Source organism: Cyrtonyx montezumae, unplaced genomic scaffold (genome assembly GCF_038088225.1).
Source record: "Cyrtonyx montezumae isolate F1298 unplaced genomic scaffold, pur_monq_1.0 scaffold_7, whole genome shotgun sequence".
In the NCBI taxonomy this organism is placed as follows: domain Eukaryota; kingdom Metazoa; phylum Chordata; class Aves; order Galliformes; family Odontophoridae; genus Cyrtonyx; species Cyrtonyx montezumae.
Window position 1 is genome coordinate 25,733,711 of NW_027072078.1, and position 26,619 is coordinate 25,760,329.

General features: G+C 39.3%; 1 protein-coding gene across 1 annotated transcript in view; it reads left to right on the forward strand.

Moving 5' to 3' along the window:
• SLC49A4 (solute carrier family 49 member 4) overlaps positions 1 to 23,419 on the forward strand; it is a 56,612-nt gene extending 33,193 nt beyond the window's left edge. Inside the window, exons 5-9 of the mRNA XM_065751186.1 lie at positions 4,655 to 4,763; positions 5,383 to 5,450; positions 9,823 to 9,950; positions 18,400 to 18,582; positions 21,520 to 23,419. Coding sequence (XP_065607258.1) covers positions 4,655 to 4,763; positions 5,383 to 5,450; positions 9,823 to 9,950; positions 18,400 to 18,582; positions 21,520 to 21,635 — 604 coding nt within the window. The 3' untranslated portion in view covers positions 21,636 to 23,419. The remainder of the gene's footprint in view (positions 1 to 4,654; positions 4,764 to 5,382; positions 5,451 to 9,822; positions 9,951 to 18,399; positions 18,583 to 21,519) is intronic.
• Positions 23,420 to 26,619: the final 3,200 nt, after the last annotated feature.

A 26,619-nucleotide genomic window follows, 5' to 3' on the forward strand; every position in this document is an offset into this window, starting at 1 on the left:
CGTTCTGCTGAGTGTGAGGTAGCACTCAACAGAGCTGCACATAAGTAATAAGCTGCTTTCTTCCATGCTTTTTATATTGGAATGAATTTGGTCATCGTTTGAGGGGGTATACAGCTGCTTTCATTCAACTATAGGAGCAATGAATGAAATATTGAAACCGTTATATGATCTGTTAGATCTCGTTAATTGTTAGTTAAAATCCATGGGGATAGGAGGGTCACCAGTTCTGTTTCTGGACCACTTCAGAGATGAGTTTTCTCTAAATTTAGAGTGACATCTTCAGCTTTACAACTGTTGCTGTCTGCTTAGATTCTAAGACTTTATTTGTTTGTAAAACAATCCCTCCCTCATTGCTTGTAGAATGTCTTGTGTAAAGGAAATATAGTATCAGCAACTATAACATTAATGCTGAATAATTTTCAAGGCCTGTGCCTGGTATGTGGTAATAGATAGAGGAACTTGCTGAGGCAGAAAAGAGCTGATTGATTTCACTGGGGAGGTTCAAACTCTTGCTGCAGTTTTTTTCTTGTCAGAATGAGAGATGAATCTATGTAAAATGGGCAGCTTAGAACATGATATTTTTGGAACTTCAGGCAGTATTGTGCTCCATACTTCTAAAAAACCTGTTTAGAGTCAGCAAAACCAGCATCTCTTGTTATCATCGTTTTTCTCTGCTGGATTTGGAGGCTTTTGTTTGAGTTTAGAGGATTTATTTATTTATTTTTTTTTTTTTGAAAAAAAATGGTTACTCCTATATGTTCATCCTGGAATAGGCTGGTAGTTGGGAGAAGATGTGAATTCAGCTGGCTGATTAGTCTGCAAAGTGACCTACTCAGGATATTAAAAAATAGCAGTTCCCATAAGGACACTTAGCACACCCAATAATACTTTTAAACACCCAGGTTGGTGTGTAGTGAGACCCTGCCTGAGGGCTGTGTTGTAGAAATGTTACTGTTGAATAGAAATTTGGACAGCAACCAACTCTGCAGGTAAAGCATAAAATTTCTGTTGACAGTATTCAATTTGGGAGTTCTATAATTGCGATATTGCTTGTTCAGCATATTGTAAATACTGGACCTGAGATGCTGGTGAATTCAGGAGATAAGCAGCAAAACTACCATTCACAGTCAACCAAACTTAGGAAAACAAAGTAGAGCCATTTAAGTAATCAGCATACTTCATCACGTTTCAAAGTCAGGTGAACCATGGTCTTCATTCCCTCTGGTCTTAATGCATTCTTCCATTCTACCCCTTATCAAAGGCACTTGTACATTCCTCTGTTCTTGAAACAATCAGCAGTTCATCATTAAAACCACTTATCTTGGGGAGCCTTTCAGCACCAATCCATCAAGCAAGGTGGGGGTTTATAAAAGAAAACTATCTGCCATGCTTCAAGATAAGTCCATCATCTGGTTCATTAGGCTTCTAACCTCTGTTGCCTGCCTAATCTAGACTTCATGATTCTCGGAAAAGAGTGTCTTTCTTTAGACCTTGGAGTGTAGGCTGAAGGTAATCAGATGATGACTCGGAGGAAGACATGATTTTCTCCTATGTTGCAGACTTGCCCTCTGGTAGGAGAGCTGTGTGCGTGCGTAAGGCATTCAGGATGTGTGTGAGTGGTCAGCTGACTTCACCTAAATGTACCCCAGAAAACATTCTTGAGAGCAAGAGGTCTTCATCACTTCCCTCTTCTCTGCCCCAGGCTTCAGATTTTTGCTTCAAAAGAAAGCTGTGTAGCATAACTTTACCATTGAAGTCATTGACCTCTTTTCTCAGATGCCAAAGTGATCTGTGACTTCTTTGCAGCTCCCAAGCTTCTTCATGCCTCTGGGTTGATGAGCAGTCTTCTTCATGAGCTGCTTCACTCAGAGATGTGCTATATAGGTCTTCTTGGGGTCAAGCATCCCCTGGAGGGGGAGTTGCTTCAGAACATAATTTTTTTCTCCTGACATGGAAGATTCCTGCTTCTGGCAGATTATAACAATTAGCTGATCTTCGGTTATCTCCTGATACAATTTTCTAAGCCCAAGAGTCGACAGATAGTCATGGTTTGGGAGCTAAGCCCAGTTCTTTTAACAGTCTTTCTCACGCTGTGACAAGCTTAGTTTGAATTTCATTAGAAAAATAGTACTGTGCCCTTTCTCAGTTTCTTAGGTGAAATAAATATGGTTTTTTTCCTCATATTTCAGAACATGACAAAAATGTCCATGAGAAACATTCTCTTACAAGTAAATAGTCAATAATATGAAGAGAACAAACAGGGATTTTTGCTTTCAATTAGATGCCATTAGCAAGTTATGTGCTTTTGTATTTTCAAGGGACTGTCTAAGCAATTTTGAAATGTCATGGTAGGGTTTTTGTACATCATTACTTCCTTCGTGAAACTTTCACATGACATCACTGCCCAGCCTGGAAGCTGCTGGATTATGTCTCATGCTCATAGACATTGACAAAGTTATTCTGAAAATGCTGACTTTGACAAGGCTCTCCTGTGAACCAGCCTGTCGTATAGATTCTAGTAACATTAAGTAGAATTCTGAAGAAAAACAACAACAACAAAACAGCAGAAGAAAAAGCCAATTTGGCATTCCAGCAGAGTGATTTAACGGAGAGCCTAATGCTGATATCCTGTCATGAAGGCTGATATGATGGAAAACAGTGTGGGTTCACCAGCTGATGGTGTGACAGACAGCACGTTTTTCTATTTTCAGTGGAGCGATTGCAAAATAGCAGAAACAAATACAAGTTGCTGGAGCCATGAAAAGTGAAGCTGATACTTAAGACGTGTGTTTCAATTGGCTTTGACTCTTACTGTAGCCAGTGCTAGTTGTTGCTGTACAAGGGGACTAAGTGGCATCTGCTGACTGGTGCCACTTTGTCACTGCCACACACCCTTTCTCCGGATTGGTTTCCTTAATAGGGAGACCGGGCAGGGTGGCAGTGTGGGGGCCTCTGTCACTGGAGGAAGCTGGATCTCTGGTATCAGGGCTAGAAGTTGAGCATGATGGAGCAGTTTTGATGTGTGCCATTTTTTGTCACTTTGCTTGAGTTAGAGAAGACTGGGGTCAAGTGAGGAACCAGGTGCTTACAACCCAAAGTCGCTCATTAATGATTACATAGACGTTCAAAGATTTTGAATATTGAACAAGTGTTATTTTGGAGCAGTGCATTCAAAGTTGTTCCTTCTCTGCAACCTATTACTTGGCAATATGATGTCCATGCAAAATCAGACTTCACCTTTTGTTTTATTCCACAGATACTGGAATAGCTTTTACATGGGCAGATTAAGTAACATAAAAGCTGCCTGAAGAGGTGTCAGGCTGACACAGGATATACTAGTCTTAAGAGAGTAAAAAAGTTGTCAAGAAGACAGCAAATGCATTAGCATTTGGAGAAATATGAGCAGTGCATGGAAGAGCTGGAAATCTGGTAGTTGTTTTTCTTTGCGTTTAAAAAAAATAAATCTGACATGAATGAAAGAGCAGGATATGTTCATGTGATAAATCTGTTATTCAAGATGAGGATGTGTGAAAAAGAACAGCGTGTAGAAAGAAAAGAGTGCTGGCTAGGGTGCTTTGAATCTTCTAAGGGAATAAAATCGTGTAGGCTGCAAACCTCTGAATATTTTGGAGAATGCTTTCCCCCCCCATTTGGCTTTTGTAACTGTGTGCTATCAAATGGCTGCTGCATACCAATGAACTGGTACTATTGATCAACATCAAGTTTATGTGAATTGTCTGGGCGGGTGGGAAGGGGTCGTGCTTTGTGTTTGCACAGGTAACCCATGGGATAAACATGGGATCACCATAAAATCTCTTCACTTAAAAACATCTTTGTTAGAGGAGTCCAATGCATGTTTCCTGTTTTTATTCCTAAACTGAAATGTTTTAGAGGGAAATCTGGATCTACCTTGGCAAGAACGTTGCATTTAGTTTTGGTTACAGTAATGGGGGAATGGGGTGGGGTTAGTGGTGGTGATTTTTGTCTGTCAGCTCTATAGTTGTTTACAGTGAAGATTATAACACAAGTTTGATGCTTAATCTTTTGCTGAATACTGAAGGTTGATTAATTTTAATTGGGGGAATAAAGCAAACATGTTGAGTATTTAGACAGAATATTACACTTGTCTCTGTGTTTTGATAGCTCAAACTGTCAGAATCTTCCACTGTAGCAGTTGTATCTGCCTCATTATGAAAACCCTCCCTCTCAACAAAACAAAAAAGTAGAACTGCATATTATTTATTTATTTACTTATTTTTAGCAGTACAAAGCTTTGATTTTATGCTTGAAATATGCTTTTCCTAAATCGAATTAGTGCTTTTTCTTCCTAACATACACTTAGGCTAAATAGGTTGCCCATTCAAATGCAGAAGAATTGCTTGTGGAAATGAGAAACATGAGCCCAGCACATTATGAAAATGGTTGAATGTGGGGAGACTAGCTTTTCTTAATGTCGTAATGCTAAGGCAGTAACATCCCAGCCACTTGGATTTTAGTGACTTCTTGTTTTTCCTAGCTTGCATATTCTTCAGACCTCTGCTATTTTTCTTGATGGGCAAAATATAGCTTCTGGACTGTAATTTAGTCTAGCAGCTAATCTTGGTGCAGTTTCTAATATGAGCTGCAGCTAATTGCATTTGTTTTGTTTTTATAGCAATTTCCGATTCTTGATGATTGCTTTAGCCTATGCTATACCACTGGGTGTTTTCTCTGGCTGGTCTGGCGTTCTGGATTTGATATTAACACCAGTTCATGTAAGCCAAGTAAGTATCTCCTGACTGATAATCAACAGCTATTTTGTAAGTGCCATGTTTTTATTTTGCACTAACATACAGTTTTATCAGGTTTTTATAGTATGTATGAACCACTTTTCTACCAAAATGTTAAACGAAATAAACTATAGCTTTGGCATTCCAAGCTGTCAGGATCCTTCCTGCCGACTCTCAGCTAGTGGTTTATAGTTTCAGAGCTGTATATGCCTTTCGACAAGAGTGAAGAGGCAGATAAACAAATGGGAGTATTGTTGGCTGCTGCACCTTTAGTAGTAGAAAATAATGTTTACCAGATGAAAAGGATGAAATGGGGGAAAAAGAGGTTTTTGAAGCTTTTGATAGAGTAAAAATCCAGAGGACCTTACTTGGATAATGCCATAAAGAAGGATCACGTTTAAGGCACAGGCTACTTAGTCATACTGTTTTTGCAGTAAATTTTGTTTAAATCATTCTTTAGAAGTTCTTGCATCTCATGTTGCTGCTGTGGGAGTGGGGAATGGGATGAATTTGTTAGCACTCTGCAGCCCCTGTGCACCATTTGTTTTGGAAATAACATAATCTTACTTTTTCTACTTTAACACGTTCCTTTTCTTCTTTTTTTTTCTGTCAGGTAGATGCAGGCTGGATTGGATTTTGGTCTATAGTTGGAGGTTGTGTTGTTGGCATAGCAATGGCAAGGTAGGAATAATTTCATCCACTTTTTCAAATGTAATTTTCATTTGGCTTATGCTCTTAACAGTATAACTTGTTTTTTCTCATCTTGCAGATACTTGAAATGGAAAATGCATAGTTCTGAGGTTATGATGTGTTTCTTGTAGAGCAGTGTATTTATATATTTCACGTTACTGCTCTCTGAGGATTGAGAATGCCACACTCTTATGCTTTGATTCAACAGGTCGTACTGTTAGTCCTAACGAGCACTTCCTATGTGTTCTTTAAAATGGTTATTGTGAATTCAGCTGCCTGCTATTAGGGAGAATCCAATATAGAACATTTGGAAAGCATTGAAGAAATAGAGTCTGTCTCCTTTCATCAATAATTTTGGGCATATTTATTCCCAAAGAGATATTGAGAATGTAGCACAGGCAGGTTAGACACAATAATTGTGTGTTCCACTGCGGCTGGGTTTCTTTATGGAATGTGGTTTTTATTTTTATTTTTTATTTTTGTTATGCTGCTGTATGTTGCACTGTGGCTGTACCTACCCTTTTTGTTTTTGTATATCCAGACACAGATATTTCTGGAAAAGTAAGGAATGTGTTGCCCCTCCAGAAGGCAGCTCCCCCTTTTTTTTTTTTTAATTCCATTTAAATTCACTTAAAAAAAAAAATAGTTTTCTGGTGGTACTTGAGCGGTGCATTTATGAAACTGCTTAAAACCAGCTGCATGTTCCCCTTGCACCTGGATTTGTAAGGGCTGTTATGGCTTCTTTATGCCCACTGTGGTTCTGCTACAAGTTCAGCAAAAATTGCAGGGGTCTGTCATTGCTGTTATTGTGGGACTGTGGAAAGGACTTCTTAGGACAGAAACTAGAGATGTCTTCTATTTTATTTATTTTTTTAACTTGCTCTGCATCATAGAATCATTAAGATTGGAGAAGACCTCTAGGGTCATCTAGTGCAGCTTTCTACCTACCACCAGTATTTCCCACTGATGTCCCTCCCGTTAACCTTCATATGTCTCTGTGTCTCTCTGGCCCACCCATACATAATGCATAAAAATGTGAGGTTTCTCTTCCTGATATTTTGCATGCTGCCTAGCAGCTCTGGTGAAAGAAGAGGAAAGATCCTCTGACCTGGGGAGGAAAAGCATTCATGTCCCTCTGGTCCTCTCCTGATGCAGACAGAAGGGCTTACTCTATCAAAACAAATTCATACCCTATTTTTTTTTTTCTAAAAAGGAGGTTTTTTTTTGTTGTTGCCAAAGCTCAGATACGACGTTTTCTTTCTAAGAGAAGTAGATGTTTAAAACTACCTGCTGTAAGTGATCTAGATGCTGTAGCAGGTTATCTGATGCTAACAGGTCCCATACCAACTTAATCCTTTCCATCGTGGGTTAACCTCTCCTGTAGTTGTGAATTTCAGTAGTAGAGGGGCACCCTTAGCACTCACGCTGTTAGGAGAGAATCTGCTGACTCACTGCCAACATGCGAATCTCCATCTTTATGGTAAATTAATTTATTTAATATATTGCCTGGGTTAAGTTTCAGGAAATGCTGACAATCTCCTTGACTGCTTCAAAATTGATTTCAAACCTTGTGGAATACCAGTACTTTATAGTATCAAGAGATTTGCTTCTGAATAAACTGAAAAAAATAAAATACCAGCAATCTCTCTCCAAATGTGTCTTCCTAACTTGGGCAATACATAGTTCAGATGGGAGGGTTTGCACACACACTGTGAGGGAGGGGGTGGTTTGTCACTCCTGATGGATGGTTCTCCCTCCTAGGTCTATTAGCGTTTATCTGTGTAGGGCTGAATCAATGACGAGTATGACTGTAATCTGCTGAAAGTTGTAATTAGGAAAATTAAGTAATGATTCTTGTCAAGGGTGACAAGCTGATGTATTTTGATGTCAGAACTATGATTTACCAGGCAAGAAGCTCTCTCCCTTAACCACTCCTCAGGAAGTGAGATTTCTTTTCTATTACTTTTTCCCACTAATTTATCAAACCAAACTCAGTACGGTTTAGGAATCTGCTCTTGACATTTTTGGCAATGCAGATTCTACAATTTAGAGCAGTAACAATCTGAGGCTCGCACTGCAGCGTTTGTTCTTGCACGTCACAGTAGGTGTTTAGGTCATCTGTATTTAAAGTTGTGCCCAGTTTGGAAACACATTTATCTAATTTTCCAAATGGTACAAGTTTTCCCCAGCGCAATACATAAATCCACCTACTGCTGTCCTGATAGACATGGACCTTCGATATGTTTAGCTAATTTGTGTGAAGCATTTCTCTAATTGAAAAGCTTGGGCTATTCTGGGCAGCTGGCAGGTGTTTTACCCTTTGCTGGCAGCTTTCAAATGATACTGGCTTGAAGAAAAGCAGTGTTGAAGAGGCATGTTATATTATTGCGTGGCAACATAAATCTACTCCTTTTCTTCAGAATTTTTTTGGTCACATTTACTGATGATCCTAGATACTTCTGAGGTTTTGTCATTCACAGCTCAATCTTTCTTTCTGCTTTTAATCTGATAGTCAAAATGATGAAACCTTATGACATGGTGATAATTTCCGTAGCAACAGACGGTGTTGTCAGCAACACAGGTTTGTGACTTTAGCTGTAGGATCCAGCCTACAGCTGATTTTCTGGGTTACAGGAGGCTGCTACCAATAGTAGGCTCAGAGATCTGTTTCCTGGGGGTGGTAAGGAGAAGCGTATGCTATCTGTCCTGGTGCACCTACTTTTTTAGCAGATGCAGGCATTCCCATACGTGCTAGATGGTGAAGAAGGATAGAGGGAATAGTGATTTTGTCTGCCAGCAGGCAGAGTAGGGCGTCTTTGGGGAAGAAGTCTAAAGTTGATGTGTTGAGAAGCTTTGAAAATTGCTGATTTTTGATCCCAGTGGTCTTGAAGAATAATTAAAGAAACTGACAAACTACTGAGGAGAGGTGATCCTGATTGCTGGATTTGGATTGTCAGAAAAACATAACAGAAGCAGCTAGCCTTTGACTGTTGGGGATTAATGCATAAGCCACTTAACACCGCAGCCATAAACTTTTAAGATTATATACAGCATTCATCTCCCTCTACTGCTTATTGAATTACTTGCTGCTAAATTCAATGTGGAATTAAAGCTTAGGGAGAATCAAAATAGGAGGGAAGAAGTGCTAATTTTTGCAGGTGTCATTGCTCGCACATCTCTTTATGGTATATCAAGAGCTAGGATTCCTAGTCTTCAAAACGTAGCATTTATTTGCTACATCAACTAGGCTGTATGGTATCTGCCCGTGAAGTGGTGCTTAGCAAGGCAGAAAAGGCAATTTATGGTGAACCAACCCAGGTGGATTGTGCTGCCATCAGCCTAATAAAAGTAGGAGACTATGAGTGCAGAAGACATGCTTCTGACGTGTCCAGACCGAAGTCATATTCTTAACCTACAGAAAATTACTAGCGGAGAAATGATGTTGCCTTTTCCTTTTTAGAATCCAGGTTGAAATCCCTTTGGAAAAGAGCGTTAGCACTGATAACTGTGCTATGTGAGTGCTGCTCAAATGCATTATGACGTCTTCAAAATAAAATGAAAAAAGATGAGGAAAAAAGCATTTGAACCATCTCATGGTATAAAGATCACACTTACCTATGTATAACAGATTGCCCAAGGACTTGTGGTGATGGTGTCCCCCAGATTATCACTTGCACAGACATGTAGAAGGTGGTGGTACAAAGACTCATGGTGTCTGGAACATTTCAATCCAAAGCAGCCACTGGCAGAGTGACAGTGTGTGAAGAGTTCCTGCTTTGCCTCAGTCATTGAGAGCTCCATCACCAATTTCTTTGAGGATCAGAAGTTGTTCCTCAACATCTTCCACCTAGGGATTCTAGTAATAGGGAGTTTTGTTGTTTCCCATAGGAATGAGTCTTGAAAAGTTAACTATGTCTTGAGTGAAATGCTTTAGCCTACTCATATGTTAATTGTGAAGAGCTGTCTGCCAAGGGAGACTGGCAAACACTGGCAAAACATCAGTGCGAGTATTGGCGTGATGTTAAATCCAACAGATGCAAGAGGAAAAAAAAATCCTCCCTATGTACCAAGTATTTTCGATTGATGTCTTGTGAATTTCTTGTTTTGGTTGTTATTTTGTGACAGCTAGAAAATCTATGGCTTTTCATCTTGACAGCTAGAAATATCACCATCCTATAAAAAGCATTTATTTTTATTTCTGAACATGAGAAACGATTTTTAATTTGTTTTTATGGTTTCCAAAATGTTTAATGAGAATTTGCTGAATTAATTGTCAGCCATCATGTTTAAGTAATGTAAAAATTAGCATTTGTTCTGCTCTGATCTGTGAGTATTTTAGTTTATTTATTTATTTATTTTTTAGGTTTGCAGATTTTATCAGGGGCATGCTGAAATTTATTCTGCTGCTGCTTTTATCTGGAGCAACGTTAGCATCAACCTGGTTCACTCTCACCTGTCTAACTAATGTCACCCATCTGCCTTTAACCACAGGTATTGACAATGACTTTAATTTGTATTATTTATAGTCTGTATTGCAGACATATAGTTGATTTAAGACAGCAAGTATATGATAAGTTGGTCGAGTATCTTTAGCAATATGGTAATTATACGTGCAGGTTCAGGGGACAACTCCAGCCCAAAATTTACTCATCCTTCACCTCAAAAGGTTGGGAAGTAGCTGTTGGCAGAGGAGGAAATGATCAGAGCTCTACTCAAGTTTCCAGTTGTCTGTACAACTATTTGAAAATCAGTGCTGCTTTTTTGTTCATGTGTTTATTTATTTATTCATTGTTTTTTTTTTGAAGTGTGTTCTTCCCGTCCCTATCTGCACCAAAGGTTTGATTGCAAGACCTTTATCCAGCAGAGTAACGAGTTATAGTAAAACTAAACTATCAGAATTTAAAAACCATGTTTTTTCTTTCCTGTATTTAGTAAAGAGGTTGTTGTGGAAAATAATATATAAAATACTCCTTTATTCAAATTAAATTTTACTTTCAGTAAATGTACTTGGCACACTGCATGTGTCACAACTATAAAAGAGAAGTGAGCACGGCAAATTGGAACATACGATCAATTCAGGGGAGAGTTTCATCCTCTGGATGGTGATTGGTCACATCCATTATTTATCTTGTGATTTTAACTTTTTCAAAATTTTTTCTTTTGAAATAAAACTTAGTAGATAAATCAGACTTCATGGTGGTTGTCGTAACAAATGACTACACTTTTCTTCCCCATCAAAGCTAAAATAAATGCAATAAAAGCTCTTACTTTTTGTTCTTGTCTGCTTCATTGCTGCAAGCCTGCAGTAATGTGAATTTGTACAGTAACTGTGTCCTCTGAATTGATGCAACAAGCCAAATGTCCCTTCAAGTCTATGCATAAGAATGAAGCAGAGAGGTTTCAGGAGGTGAAAGTCATTACAAATGTATTCACCAATGATCCAAAATAAAACCCAACTCTGATTTATTCTTTTGGTCAAATTGCTCAGCATGTAATATGGTTTACAGAGGAATTCCTACTTGTTCAGAGCATGTTTGTGCATTACTGTCAGTACTGTGATGTTTTTGTTTTGTTTTTAGTTTTATTTTTGTTAGGTCTGCCACTGTCAAGGCATAACAGTGTATAGAATATTTAGCATATTACATGAACTAAGCTGAATTCAACATCCTATGATAAAAATGCAGAGATTGAATTATTCTTTTTGTGCAGTTATTGTTTGTTCTCAAATGAGTAGTTCCTTAAATGGAATTGTAAATTATCTTTTAGATTTTTCAATTTGTAGTGTTGGTGCATATTTCCCTGGAAGTGTGAAACCCTTTCCTTTAGAACAGAAGATTATTTTGATTAGAAATGCCATCGGTGCGGTGCATGCCTCTGGAAGAAGAGTCAGCCAGGCTGTCAGGCATTTGGGCATTAGGCATCAAGGCCAGATGTGCAGCCACCAAATGGTTTCTTTTTTTCCCCTTTGTCATAATATTTAAACCTCATAAATAATTTGGGAAGATTTTGTATCAGCTTTTTCTCATTAAAGTTCATATAAAATAGATGTAATGTGCCTGTTTAAATTAGATCCTCATACACAGAAAAGCATTGGTATATCTTTATGAAATACGCTGCTATGGATGAAAACACACAAGCTATTTAAGCTAATTTATGGGACTTCATGCTAGATTATTCCTCAACATAATGATGCGGTACGATGATGACCTGTGCGTTCCACAGTAATTGGGAGAAATGATACATTTGAATTGATTTTGATGAGCTTCTTTCTTTTTTTTTCCTTTTTTTTTTTTTTCCCTTCCTTTAATTAAAAGTTTGAGATGTAGGGTATATCAGCCAAGATGTAAGAGGTCTAATGCAGGCCATTGTCTGCTTGCTTTGTGAAGTGGTTTGAGATAGCTGGCTAAGATAGAGGTCACTCTACATACCTGGTGAGCCAGTGTTGACGGTGGACCTCCAGGTAGTTGTCCTCTGAGTGTTGGAAGCTGGGCAAAACAAAACTCGTTTTAGCAGGGTTTTTCATTTGTCTGTACATTTTTGTTGTTTGTGTAATGCTTCGTACTTCAGAGCTACTTTGCAGGCCTGGCTGAAGACCTGCCACAACACAGGGATCGTTATGTTACTGTGGGCAACAGGATGCGATGAAGCCAAGGAGGTGATGCTGAGGCTCTTTGGCTTCTTTCTGTCCTGTGGCAAAGGACTCTATTTGGCTTGACATGACTGCTCTGTAAGTGATGTCTTGAACCACACTTGTCATACATAGTCTCATTCAGATGCTGTGGCAGAGCAAGCAGGGTTCAGAGCTGACTGTTGAGGAAACACAAGTTCATCTCAGCTGATAGCTGATTGAACTACAGGTAATGTTTGCATCCATAGGTGGATCTTGCCAGTGGTTTCACTGAGTCCAAAAATAGTGTTTTCTCTAGTTAGGTAAATTTTGCATAGCATACATGCTCATTGCCCTTTCTAAAAACTCTTCTCCTGTTCTTTCATCTGGTCCCCAGACTAGTAACACCCAGTGTGGCACCTGGCTATGTTTGCTTGCAGGCAGGCTTTTGAAATGCTAAAATGTAAAGAGAGTTTGGCCGATTATTCATACTAAAAGAAGAGGCAGAAAATATCTAAAGATGTTTTTTTTTCCCAAAAACCAAACAAAAAAACCTCTTTTAATCAATTTACTTTGTGGCAGTTGTAGTAATGTCTAATTTAAATACTGGAGGAGGAATTGTATTTGAGAAAATAGTCACAGCGAAATGTTTCATCCTGCACTTGTTTGTATAGCACACTCCTAATTCCTCATAAACAGGCACAACATCATCTAAAGATCTCCTATAAAAATGTAATTACTTAGAATGGAGACCTTTAATGTAGATATTAAAAATCAATGACTGCTTTGTGCTTCCTTTAAATTATATTGTTTAATGTTTGTACTGTGTAATGCGTGCACTGCTTTGCATTATCATGCAGAGTTTTTTCTCCTGCCACAGGATGAGACAAGTTTTATCTCAGTTGCTGACTTCTTAATCTGTCTCCCAAAGACTTTAGGGAAGGTGTACTTGGAGTCGTGCACGTGAGCCATAGCAGAACCATAACTGCCAGCGTGGAGAAAAAGAAACAAGGCAGTAATAATAGTGCCATCATAGCTGCCATATCTTCTATCTCAAATATCTCTCATTGGTTAATCACAGCTCTTAAAAATCCTTCATTCTGAAGTTAGCTTTTGTTTTAAGCAAGCTTGAATTTTCTTCTAAGAAATTTTTGTGTATATTTTTTGCATTTTTCAGCTAGTTTCAAAGACCATTTTATATAGACGTTGGTATTAAAATAATTTTCTCTGTTGAATTCCCAATGCAGCTGCTGATCTCTCTTTCTCTGTGCCAAGTCTATTGTCAGTTTGCTTCGTACTGAACTTCATTATGAGAATTTATGTACAAAGGAAGGCTTTGACCCCAAATAATTGTGTAACGCATTGTAATGCCAGTTTCAGTATCTTGTCACTCTGTGTAGCTGGTAGTATCTCTGGATACAAATGCTAGCATTTTCTAAAAATTGATATGCAGCACTAGTTGCTTGCAGCTCAGATGGAATGTTTTCAGCCTAGCATATCAAGAATATTCTAATATTTATGAACATATTCAGCAGAATTTTGCTTTACAAAACCTTTACTGCTGCTGCATGGCAGGTACTCTGAATACTGTGGCAACTCCATGAGTTGATTACTGTATTTAGGTTAAGCAGTGTAAGTGTTATTTTTCACGTTCAGCAGATTAAACATTATAAACACATCTATCTCCCCATCCTCATCTGCGAAGCACAGTATTGAAAAAAGAGGAATATTGATTATGTAATACTGATTGTTTCATTATTTGAATTTAATTTCTTTACTATAAACAAGACATGCTAAGCCATGCTGCCTCAAAGGATAAAATTGGCCTGAAAACATGGAAATGGAGGTTTGTTTGTTTTTCTAGCTTCAGCATTCACCTGTTGATAATGGCTGTGGGTAGGTCTTATTACTCTCCCTCCCGTTGTGCTTTTCCAACTCATAAATCTCCAGTAATGACCTTTGTATTCCTGATGGGATGTGAAGATCACTCACCAATTTCTTCTGATTTTTTTTTTTTATAGAGCAAATACTCTGCTTTCCAAGCAAGTTCTACTTGCTTTTCTCTTGGGAAGTATATTGAACAAATGCAATTTGATCAAATTTTTGTTTACTTCTATAGTTATATCATGAGATAAGAATTTGATCAACACGTGCCAAAATGGAGTTTTATGCAATGAGACGTATTGATGTTATAAATACAGAGAATAGAGACATCCTTCTACTGTTTTTGTGGTTTTTTTTCTCTTTTTGTTATTGCTCCTATAATTGATTTATAGTAAAAATTGCTGTCTTACCTTGGGGCAGTCACGTTTCTCATTTTCGAAAAAAATTGAAGGAGACTTCTTCAATGACTGTTTTTAATGTTGCCAATAGCAAGGATTAAGTTATAGAGAAGTTTCTCTCCACTTTAACAGGCTCAAGAGAGTTTGATAGGAACTAACTTTGACTTGTTTAGCTCATTTGTGAAAATACTGAAGTCCACGAGGTATTCATCTGCATAAGGCATTATCCTTTCATTTTGGCATTTGGGATGCTATTATAACCAACAATAACAAAATGCCCTAGATCTCTGTAGGCTTCACTTTAAATTGTATGCTATGCCCACGAGAAATGTTAAGTTGTATTTGCTTTCCTGTTTATCTATATGAAGTTTGTGTGAGTCTTGCCTCAGTTTGTCTGAGAACTATTGCAAAATGTACAGTACTCCAGAGTTCTGTCAAAGGACTTTGGAAGAAGATGCTGCTTTGCACTCGATACTCACTACTGTCTGCATTTCTCTCATAAGTAGATCTGCACAATACTTTTTTTTTTAATGAAATGGTAATATTTCATATTATTCTTTGGAAATCATCTAAATTGTATGTGCCAGCAGGATGATAAGAACCGTTTAGATTGGTGGAGATCCTTCCATTAATTTCATTCAGTTTTGGATTGCGCTCTGCAGTTAGAGATTAGTGATGGTGTATTTTAAAATGAAATTTGTGAACACATTTCAGGACATCCTGGGAAGTTCTGGGAATTTGGTTGAATGTCTGAGAGAGAAATGCAAGATGCTTTCTGCTGTGTTGTGAGCTCATCCAGGAACGAGTGGACACTGTCATTTAAATTCTTCCCTTGTTCTAACTCCTAATTTACTTGTTTCTGGTATGAAGCTCTTGCCCCAGCAGGCAGCTGAGAGGAAATAGTCTATTTCTGGGATACAGGCATTAATTTATCTTCCTGTAGCTAACAACTTGAGATAGATAGGAAGCCAGAATGGAACATGATTTCTTACAGCTTTCTCCTTTTTGTGATAAGCCTCTGTGGCAACATCAGTCCCAAATCACTGCCTTGCTTCATCTAACTAGTAACATCTGTAGTGACATTATGATGACTCACTTAGTGCCTTGCTTTCCTCCTGGCATTGCACCTCAAGCAGGAATACTGCATGGCTGAAAGGCATTGGAGGCTCCTGCCAGGGTAGCTCCAGGCAGTTCTCTAGGGCAGCTGTGCTTTGGGTGGGCATGTTGCTTTACCCGCTCTTCTTTGTGGCAGTCAGTGTGTGAAATAGATACCCAGATCTTTAAAACGTGACATTAATTGAAGCTTAAAGATACTCAGCCCAGTTCTCTTGTTTATTGGGGCCCACAGCTGCCACTGTCTCAGGTGCACACCTTTGCACATAGCTTCACAGGCAGTTAATTCCTTTTCCTAAGGAAAAGCAGGCTTTTTCATACTGATAGCACACATAGTTCCCCAGAGTATACTTCTGTCCAAGCACATGCAAACTAGTTGTTCGTCCTTGGTAGAATTCAGAGCATAATACTTGCTTCTTGGCAAATTATTTTTATTTTTTGTCAGCACTTTCAGATCCTTTTATTCATTTCCACTGACTGTCATTGAGATTGTCTTAATCGAAAAAACATTACCTGTAACTTCAGCAGCTGTTCTCCTACAGTATAAAATCCTGGTAATTACATGCACTTGGTGAACGGTCACTGCAGTAGGAAGGAAATGGTCACCATGAATAGGTGGTATACTCCCTGCTACAGTGTCTTGTTGCCCTGGAGCAGTAATGTTAGTCATGGTGCTACTTAGTGTGTGAAGGAAGTGTCTGGAGATCCCTCAGTTTGGAGGCATGCCATCTCCCTGTTCTGCCTGTTGGGGTTTGTGGAGGCAGCATCAGTCACACCGCAGAGATGCTGTGAGCGGCCACACTTCTGATGGTGCTCATTGTAACAGCCAGCAGCTTCAGGACTGTTTCCACTGTTTGATGGTAGAATACAGAGTTCCTCTTTGAAATTACCTTTATTTTTTCCTTTCTTTCTTTCTTTCTTTCTTTTTTTTTTTTGCCTTTGGGAAAGTTCTGAACATTTTCTAGAAGCTGCAGATACTTATCTATGGATATCTTTAACTGAAGGTAGCAAGTGGCAGATGATCATTTGTCTTCAGAGATTCCTTGCATTGCGTTCCTGTGTTGATTTCTCAAGCCAACACAAATCTCCAGTAGTTGAATCCTCACTGAGTTTTGCTGTGTGCATCTGAAAGCAGTTACAGAGCATTAGAGCGATAAGCAATACATTCTAACACTGTGTCTCAGAACATTCTGGAATATTTGGGAGGAAAAAGAAAAGCAGAGGGGTCTGGCTGTCCTTCCTGAAGTTATACCATCTGTATCACCTTTCTGGCTTAGCCTTCTGTCTTCCTTTTCTTGTCCAGGCAAATCCTCTGTAGTGAAGGAAATATGTCTCTGTGCCTTGGAAGCACACCACATCAAATGAAGGATCTGATAGATAACCCTTTCTGCTGTATCTTTTAATGCCTTGATCTCTTTGCCATGATTTTTCATATTTTAACAAATTGTGATTATTTTTTTTAAACTGGAAGTTTCTGCTTCCTAACAGCTTTGCAGTTGAAAGACTGAACAGTGCTTAACCTAGAAGGTGAAGCAGAGCCTTTTCAGTTTTCCCCTTTGTAAGGCAGAAGAAAGCAAATTAAACTGAAGATCTGAAGATGCGCTTTCTACTTATATATAAACATATATATCTGTATTGGGGAAAAAGAAAACTTAGAGATTTAGTAGCAAACTGCAGTGAGAAGATGCTATAACAAGGTTTCCTATGACTTAATGCTTACATCTGAAATACATATTCTTTATGTTATCTTGTCATTTTGGTTGAAACTTGAGAAATTAATTTCCTTACCTGTATGACTTCTTCTTGTTTTCTTATAACTTAGAATCATGGAGTCGTAGAATGGTTTGGGTTGAAAAGGACTTTTAAGATCATCTAGTTGCAATGCCCTGCTGTAGGCAGGGACTCCTTTCTCTTGACCAGGTTGCACGTAGCCCCATCCAGCCTGGCCTTGAGTGCTTCAAGGGATGCTTCCTTGACTGCTTTCCAACCTCACTGCTCCAGTGTCTCACCAATCCTCACAGAAAATAATTTCTTCCTAATATCTAGTCAAAATCCACCCTCTTCTTCTTTCCCATCTACCCTCTACCTTACACTTTATGTTTTCTTGTCTGGTAACTCAGATTAGGCTGCTGGTCTAAATATTATCCTGTTTCCTAGACAGTACTTAAACTTATTTCAGTTTCTAAATTCAACACTAAATTCTTTTGAGATTTTCTGGTTTTCAGAAATAAAGCATTTGGCAGCGTTGGAAATCACAGAGCAAAATGTCTGAGGGTACTGAAGAAACATCTGTATTCTTCTGCTATTCATCCAAGACAAATAAGCTATAGAGTGATAAAAAATCTGTATTATCAAATGTCCCATTCTTTCTAGGCAGTGGGTGCCCTTTATTTCCTATTGAAGTCAAATGGGACTCACCATGTTGCCACTCAGCCTATGATGAATACTAATGTCTTGTTATCTGCTAAATCATTAGTGTTTATTGGTAACATGCTAGCAGAATTAGTCCTGACCTTTAGAGCTGTGTCAAAAGGTTAATCTGTGTCCATTTCCAATTCAGAGCATTAATTGCTCCCTTCTCTAATTGTACATAGGACAATAGTTACTGTTCATTTCAGAGAGAAATCAAACTGTAGGTGACAGTTTGCATTCATCATTTTGTGCTTTTTGCTTCTTACTAAGCTTTCTTTCTAAGTCACAGAATGTCTCTTCACAGGTTCTGTTCAGAACAACAATAATTAAAAAATAATAATAAAAAAACTTTTTTTTTTAAAGAAAACAATGCATACTTTCAGCCTAAAACTAGTGGGATGTGATACACAGAGGATAAAAATAAGTTTGTGCATTTTTAGTTGCTCTAATATTACTGTTCATGACAAGTCTGAATATGGGGAAAAACACCAGTGTGAAACTAATAGCTGTTTTGTGTCTCTTACAGCCACGCTGTATACATCCTGTATTCTCTTGGGCATATTTCTCAACAGCAGCATACCAATATTCTTTGAGCTCTTTGTGGAAACCGTCTACCCTGTTCCAGAAGGAATTACCTGTGGAGTTGTCACCTTTTTGAGTAATATATTTATGGGAGTGCTTTTGTTTTTCCTCACATTTTACCACACAGGTAAGAAATACGGGTTGCTTTGAAAACGTTAATTCTCTGTGAAGGCATACTCTTGTCAGTAAGGGGAGGATTTACACATACCATTTCTTTTAATAATCAAATGTGTGAATCCCCTTTGGTAGCAAGGGAAAAGAACTTGAATTGTTCTTTTCTATATGCATGTTAGTAAAAACAAAATGCTTTTTTTAAAGATGTAGATAGACATGTTCCACTTGAAATTTGCTGTAACCAGAACCCATCAAGATGCACAGTCATCATATTTTTATAAAATGTTAGATTTTTATGGGTGCATATTCCTTTAGATAATCCAGTGGCGCAGCGAGGCAGAAGAGTGTCTCATTTGATATTTTCATCAACATCTTCAGGTTCTGTCTGGAATGCTATTTGCTTCCTCATAATTCATAATCGGACGTCAAACTTGCTATTTAATAGACTATAATAAATTCTTATTACTCTCCTATGACAAGATGTGCTGCTTAGTGAATGAGGGAAAGGCTGTGGATGCTGTTTACTTGGACTTCAGCAAAACATCTGATGCTGCTTCCAAGCAGCTTTCTCCTGGCAAAACGGGTGTGGATGGTTTGGATGGCTGAGCTTCTTAAAATGTTTTGTTTTGTTACCGAGAGGAGACTGAAAAATGTCAGAATGAGTTGTGTTTTGAAATTATGAAGGTTACAGTGCTGGGCTTGTGTATCTTTCTGGCAAGTAATTGTCTGCAGGTTAATTATTACATTCTGAATTATGTTATGTGAACAAAAAACCGAGAAAGAGGATTTTTTTCATACTTTCATTGAACTGCATTATTGTAAAGAAAAAAGCCAAACCAAACCAAACAAAAAAAAATGGATTCTATTTACACCAGCCTCAGTGGCACAATGTTTACTTCTTACATCTTAAAGAATGCTTTTATGATTAATATTAATTGGTGTGAACTCTGTTCACATATATTATTTTTTCCAATGTTTACACGTGAGCTGAAAAGATGGTACAGAATATTCCGAGGATATTTTCAGCATTTTTCAGAGTAAGGTGCCCTTAACTGCTTAATAACCCCAAAGTTTGGCACACAATCTCTTGTAATATTTTCACAGTCTTAACTTACTTCTGACTGAAGAATTGTGCTAGAGAGAATTAATTCCCTCATGAATAGGGTATTTCAGGACATTTTTTTCTCCAGTAAGTATCAGTAAAAGCAGTAAGAGCAAACCTGAAATTAGTTCATCCACACACTTGGAATCTTTTGCCTATTTCTCCATAAGAGAGGGGGAAAAAAAAGTTATCTGTGTTCAAGATCCATTCTCAGTGATGCAGTAACAGAAATGATCAAAATTACAGATGTTTGTGACCGCTGGAGGCAGTCAATGCTGGTGGATGCTATTGGCTCTTTTGATAAAGGAAAAATCCTTTAGAATTTAGATAACGATCTTAAATACTTGTCTTCCCTTTGAATCAAATGAATCTTCTAATGACATCTAAGGAGCTTATGGGTAAACCAGAACTCAGTCAAATTTATCTTGTTTGCTCCCTGCTTTCAGGCCAAATAATCTTTCAGTAGTTTAAATTCTTATTTCTTTTTCTTCTCATACTGTGAGGCTGCAAAGGCCGTGAAAGAATCAAGCAATGGAAACTTTCCAGTGCTTTGAAGATTCTGGTCCAGCTAACTTGGTTAAGAAGGGAAATTCCAACCTTTCAGAAACCTCAGCCTAATTTCTAGTGCTGTGCTCTGAGACCAAAAGCCTCAGCTTCTGGATGTGGTTTCCTACAGGGAGTTCCAAGTGAGAGCCACAGACAAATATAGCCTTTAGCACTGTGTGAGCCCTATGTTAGCATGAAGCTCCAATGCTGTACCAAATTCTGGGTTGCAGAAGACGTGTTCAAGAGGAAAACGTCGTCTTTCAGGTTATATAGGTTAAAATCAGGAGAGTATGGCTTCTCACAGAAAATAGTAGCAAAGCATTTACAGTACAGTCTACTCCAAGCCTAGGTACATTTTATTAAGGTTTTGATTGCCTCACCAAATCCGTAAGTGTTCTGGGGAGAAGGTGCTGTTGGTTGTTGCTGGCTTTGAAGGAGTTGGTTTCCCAGACTTACTGACACTTGTCCTTTGCATTGGGTAATATAAATTGTGCTTTCTCTTTTAGCAATGTAAATTCTAGGTTTATGAAAGTGGCAGTGCTGAAGTCTTGATTATGATTCACTCAGACCTTAGGGAGAGTTTAGATCCTGTAAATGTCAATGAACAATAATAATTTCAGAAAGAAGAAAAACATTTTTAGTAGTATTTCATTATAAAGTTGACAGATTTTAAAGAAAAAAGAGACATAGCCTATTTCTAAGTGAAACTGCTAAATAGTAAAGTATCAGGCAATAGGGTTTCTTGAATGTAGAACGTATGTTTATAAAAGCAGAGTGTTGCATCTAGCAGCTGAAAAGGAGGAGCTGTTAGTGCAGCTAGTTTTAAATTGCATTGATTGCACTACTCACAAGGTTCGTCTTTAGGAATTAGTTTTCCCTCCTTAGCCCGTGTAGCTGGTTTGATTCGAAATCAAATCCTACTGCTTCTTATGCTTTTAATTTGTTTTAGTTTTCAATCTATAGGAATCAAAGAACTAATGAGTAGAGTGTTCAGAAGTGGTTTATTCTCCATTAGCAAGAATAGATTTTTTTTCCCTCTTTCTGCATTGACAGTCTGAATAAGAAGCATTAACATTAGCTGGAGGCATTGGTTTTATATATATGTATATAGAAGTCCATGGAGGAGTCCCATAGACCACGTTAACCATCTATCGATTGCAGAGCTGTAGATTTTGTTAAGGACACAGCAGTTTCCTTCAAACCCACCAGCCATGTTTCTAACTGACAACACTACAAGTCTTAGCAGCTTTAAACACGTAGCACGTTCAGTAACTAAGATTGGTTCTGTCTTCTGCTTTCCAGAGTTCTCCTGGTTCAACTGGTGCCTCCCAGGATCGTGTCTGCTCAGCCTGCTCCTCATCCTGTGCTTCCGGGAATCCTACGACAGACTCTATCTCGACGTCGTCGTCTCTGTTTGATAACGTGGGTCTGCTGCTGGGTTGGGAGAGACTGAGTATTGATTTTGCAGTCTGCACATCTGCCTGGATTTGCACAGCTGGCCAGAAGAAAAAAAACTACGAGATATAATTGTGGCTTTATTAGTGCAGGTGAGGGACAGGATTTTTCGTACATTCAAGCCCGCTCGATTTGCATTCGTTACAGAGAATGAGCGTGCAACTTGAGTGGTCATAAAATGCCTGAAGTGCACAAGGAGAATATATCTGATGTACAGGTTCCAGTGTCCAGCCTGGGGTTCTCTATTTAAAAGGCTGTTCGTGTAGCTGTACAAGTCTATGTGTGTGTGTGTGTGTGTGTGTGCGAGCCAACTCAAGGTTGTATGCTCTGGGGTACCGGTAACTTCTGAGTCTTCTATCAGAACAGGAATAGTGAATAATCTCAAAATAAAAATTAAAAAAAGGGAAAGAAAAAAAAAAAGGAAAAAAGGAAAAATCTTTTTTAAAGATCTATCTTTCAAATTGCCAGTCGTTTCTATACCGTGTCCATTAAACAGTTAAGCTAAAATAATTTGGTGCTGTACACTACATTTACCTTCTAATAAAGCGTTTTCTGATATAAGACACTGGTACCAGGGTTTTTAGCCATACTAAATAGCAAAACAATCCTTGCAGTGTTGTTGGAGGTGTTTGTTTATCACCCTGGTGCACGTGTATGCTGAGAGTGATAGCTGTAGCTGCCACTGAAACCTGAATTGCACAATATTTCCCCTGAAATACTACCACGGTTCTGTGTGGGCACACAGCACCTGTGGTATCTCAGAAGATTACTGTAGAGTCATTCTTGGTAAATTCTGCTGTTTTAAAGGCCACCACTGTGTCACCTTTTCATGCCCCATCTGCAGTACTGCCTTTCAATTTTTGTACCGTGAAGACCTGTTCACACTACTAAGTACTGCTGGTGTGGATGTTTGAGTCCTGGTCATTCTCTTCCGATACTTTTAAGGTGTGCATGATTTTTTTTAGGATTAGTTTACAACTGAGGGTGCCTAAGCAATACTGTTTGTTAATCCAAGTCTTTAAAGTCACAGTTTCCTAAGAAATGTTTCTAGTTTCCTGGGGTGCCCCGATGGCGTAATGACAATGAGAAATAACTCCTGAGTTCTGGCATAACATGGCAAACATAACGCCAGCTCTTTTTATCTGAACTAATTTGTGGTCATTCTGGCCCTTACTTGAACGTAAATATTGAAGACACTTTGAATAGTTTTTTAACTCGATTTTAAACTTGCTAATAATTTCTTAATTCTATTCTTATATTTCAGTTCATCATAATTTACAGTATTCCCCATATGTGTGTGTGCCGTGCTTTGTGTTAGGTGTGTGAGTGTGTCTGCATGTTTGTAGCTATGTATACACAAATAAAACTTATATATATCTTATATATATATATATATATATATGAGTTGTATAAGGGTATGTGTTTACATAGGTTTATTTTAAGTACTCCTGTCTCTGGATGGTAGTATGCCACTGTTTGTAGCTAAACCAGTCACTGCCATGAATGAAAATACATACATGGGCTGTCTGTGACATGAATTTTCTCTTCATGGGGTGAATGATTTCCTGCTGTAGCTGTTTTATAATACGGAGCGCATGCACGTGTTGGAGGAGGTAGGTGTGCAGAGTTCTGTGTCTATACAAGTTTGAATCAAACGCCCTTTGCTCCTACGTGGGGCTCTTCTCTGTCGTTCTTGAGTGATACAGACACTGTAAACTCACTCAAATAAAACCTGACCTGAGCACTACCTTCCAGACATGTATCCATTCATTCTCTTCTCATTTAGCAGGGAGGATATGCCATTAATACCTTCAGCTCAGGAGTGTATGTGTGCAGCAAAATAAAGCGTGCTGTTTCATGGCAGCTGCTTTTATGTTTTCTGAGCGACGGATGTATTTACTGTAGTAAGTAACAGAAAATTGACTTAACTCATTGCCTGAACTTGCTTCTAAATGATCTTTTTTTCCCTTGCAAGAGGCTCTTTATAGACAATGGAGCTAACCTATGTAGAGATAACTTAATCGATCTAACCATCACATTCAGAACCAGCAACATCCTCCTTTTGTTGTTTTTCAGATGGATGGTATTAACCGCCCAACTTCTTTTTATTGCATTTCAGTGCCTGGAATAGTTTCAGCATCCAGTAGCTGCTGCTACCTATTGTCTTCTAAAAGCTAGGATTGCTTGCCAAGAATTTGATTGGACTTGCATTGTCATGGCAGAATTGCACCCGTGGATGGCTCTTCGGAGCTCTACTTCTGCAATTTACTGTAGCTATATTAAGATGAAAATTGCACCGTTCGGGCACTGTCCTGAGTGACAGAGGTTTCTAATTGTTGCTGTCCAGACTATTTTGAGATGGAGAAGCACCTGAGGCAGTGTTCAGATGATAACCTCTTCCTCCTCTGTTCCAGAAAGCAGTGAACAATTCAAAATATTTGTCAGTGCTGCCAGATCCTGGCTCTCTTACCATGAGGGAGATTGAACGTCTTGTTTAAAACCCTGTTGAGTGTTTCCTTGATTTGCTGTGAATTGCTCACTGCTCTCCTGAACTTTGGTAGGAGTTTGTGCATCTGTCTTGGGCACTGTAATGTGTGGTCTTCATTACAGCCCTCAGTATCTCTGCACAGAAAACTGAACTGTTACCCAGGGCTGAGCAGAGCAAGAAGATTCTGTTGGGAGACCCGTGCTGTGCCTGCAGGCCTCAACCTGAATTCCCAGCACATCTCATCGAAAGCGGATGGAAATTGAGTGAATGCCAAAGGATGGCTCCCAAATGACTTCAAGCTGATGAGGACCCTGCATTCCACACACAATTTTCAGGTGCTGTGCTCTCACTGGACTAGCAAGTGTGGCTTGGGACAGGAGTTGGAGACTGTGAATGTGCTTGCTGGGGTGTCTGACGGTCGCCAATGGGGGTAAGTCAGGACCAGCATCTTCCTGTGGCGGAGCAGTCCATTTAACCCAACTGAAGCTTTGGGATTATTTCTTGGAACTTTTATTTCTCTTCATGGCCCAGAAGAGCAAATTTACCCAGTAGTGCAGTGCCCCCTGAAATACAAATGACTGTGCACATTTTATTTTGAAAATGCTGGGGAAGAGCACAGCGGTCACTCTCCTCTCTTCAACAGATCTTCATTTCCAATAGTTATACTCTGGGCTGCTTCTTGGTTTTCTGTTTGGCTCACTAAGTTATTACTCTGCTGGCTTTCTTCTAGCTAGCTTTCATGCTGCTAATGGGTTTAGTAGGAGCTGGCTCTGCTTACTGATGCTTACTGTCTCTTTGCTGCTTTTGCCCATTTATTTCCTTTCGATCCCTTTGCTTTGCCAAGTTCCCTCTTGCTCCCCTGTGTTGGTGGCAGTGCAGGGACCACGGTGGAGAAGAGCTTCCCTTCCCAGCTCCTGCACTTAGGGAGGCCAAACAGATAGAGCTCACGTGTGGAATTGATTCAGGTTCACAGCATCTGCTGTTATTCCAAAGCATCCAATGGATCAGGAGTGGTGGGAGTGGGGCGTCTTCCATCTTCACGTGTGCTGGAATATCCCATGCTGCATCCATAGCTCTGAGGGGATGGGCTGATGCAGGTAATGTGGGAGAGAGGGGTTTCTGTAGGGCCTGTCAGCACTGCAGTACTGTGTGAGTTGATCAAATCCACGTAGAACGTGAAGTTTTGTGCTGACAGAGATATTAATCTCTGTCTTATCCTACAGTAATGCATCGCCTGACACTAATACAAATAAACTGGATTGGTATTCATACTTCAGCTGTTACTGGGAAGTGCTGTTCTGTGTGAGGATTGACTAGCATATGAACAGGGATTACGCAGTGAGCACAATGGGTTTAGCTGTCCTGCACTGCTCCGACAGCACATTTTTAATTGTTAATCCTCATTTCTTACATTAGGTCACGTTCAAATGTTAATTAGCATCTGAAGGAAAAAAACAAAAGCACTCAGGTGGGGCTTATGTTTCATTAGATTTTTTTGGTGTTTTAATTACGGATTGTGGTAACAATTTGGTGAGACTTGGCTACACCTGCATAGGTTTCGTATCAAGTAGATGGGTTTGGTGGTGGTGTCGCCTCACTGGGGAGTCTGGTGTGAGGAAGGGAAGGGCTGTATGTGCACCTTGGGGCCTTCCACCCTGAGCTCCCCTCCCGCTGTCACCCCACTTCACTGCAGTTGGCGTGCATTTTACTTCCCTAATTTTTTAAAATGACTTTTGTCATTTTATTTTAGGGCAAATCCTACTTCTTTATGTGATATTCTGATGTATCTTTATTTTGCAGAAAGTAATGTTTAAAGCACCATATACCTGTCAGCGTAACGCACCCTCTGTGTGGTTTAGCATCTCACCATGATGTGAGTTATCACTTTCTGTACCGCCTGTTGCACCTTAAAGAAGTCACTCAGCTGTGCTGCCATCAGTGTTCATTAATTCATATGGGACCCCGAGGGAATCGCTTATTTCTGCGCTAGGATTGACGACACGTACTAAAGGTACCATTGCTCAGTGGAGCATTCTCAGCGTTAAGAGCTGAGCCCCATCCTTGGGGACAGAGAGCACCTTCTGGCTCCAATTCCCCATCTCAGGATGCTGGGAGCTGTCTGGTTTGCCCTTTTGGAGGGGCTGCCCTCCATTGTCCCTTTGCTCGTGTTTATTCTTCACCTGACTGAAACAGACCCAACTGGGATCTGTCGATCCACGTTTATGTTCTAGGACCAGCTCTTCAAAAATGTCCCAACCACGGACAAGGCTAAAATAGCCTCACCTCCTCTCAGTGTCGGGGAGAGCTCTGTCAGCCCTGGTGGTGGGGAGGAGCTGGGCCCTGCTATTCTTAGCAGCAGCCTCTTTCCAGCCTATATATGGGAGCTGGAGGCCACGCAGTCCCGGATGCATTTATCACTGCTGTGCTGCAACAACCTGTGCTGGGGGGATCAGGGCCAC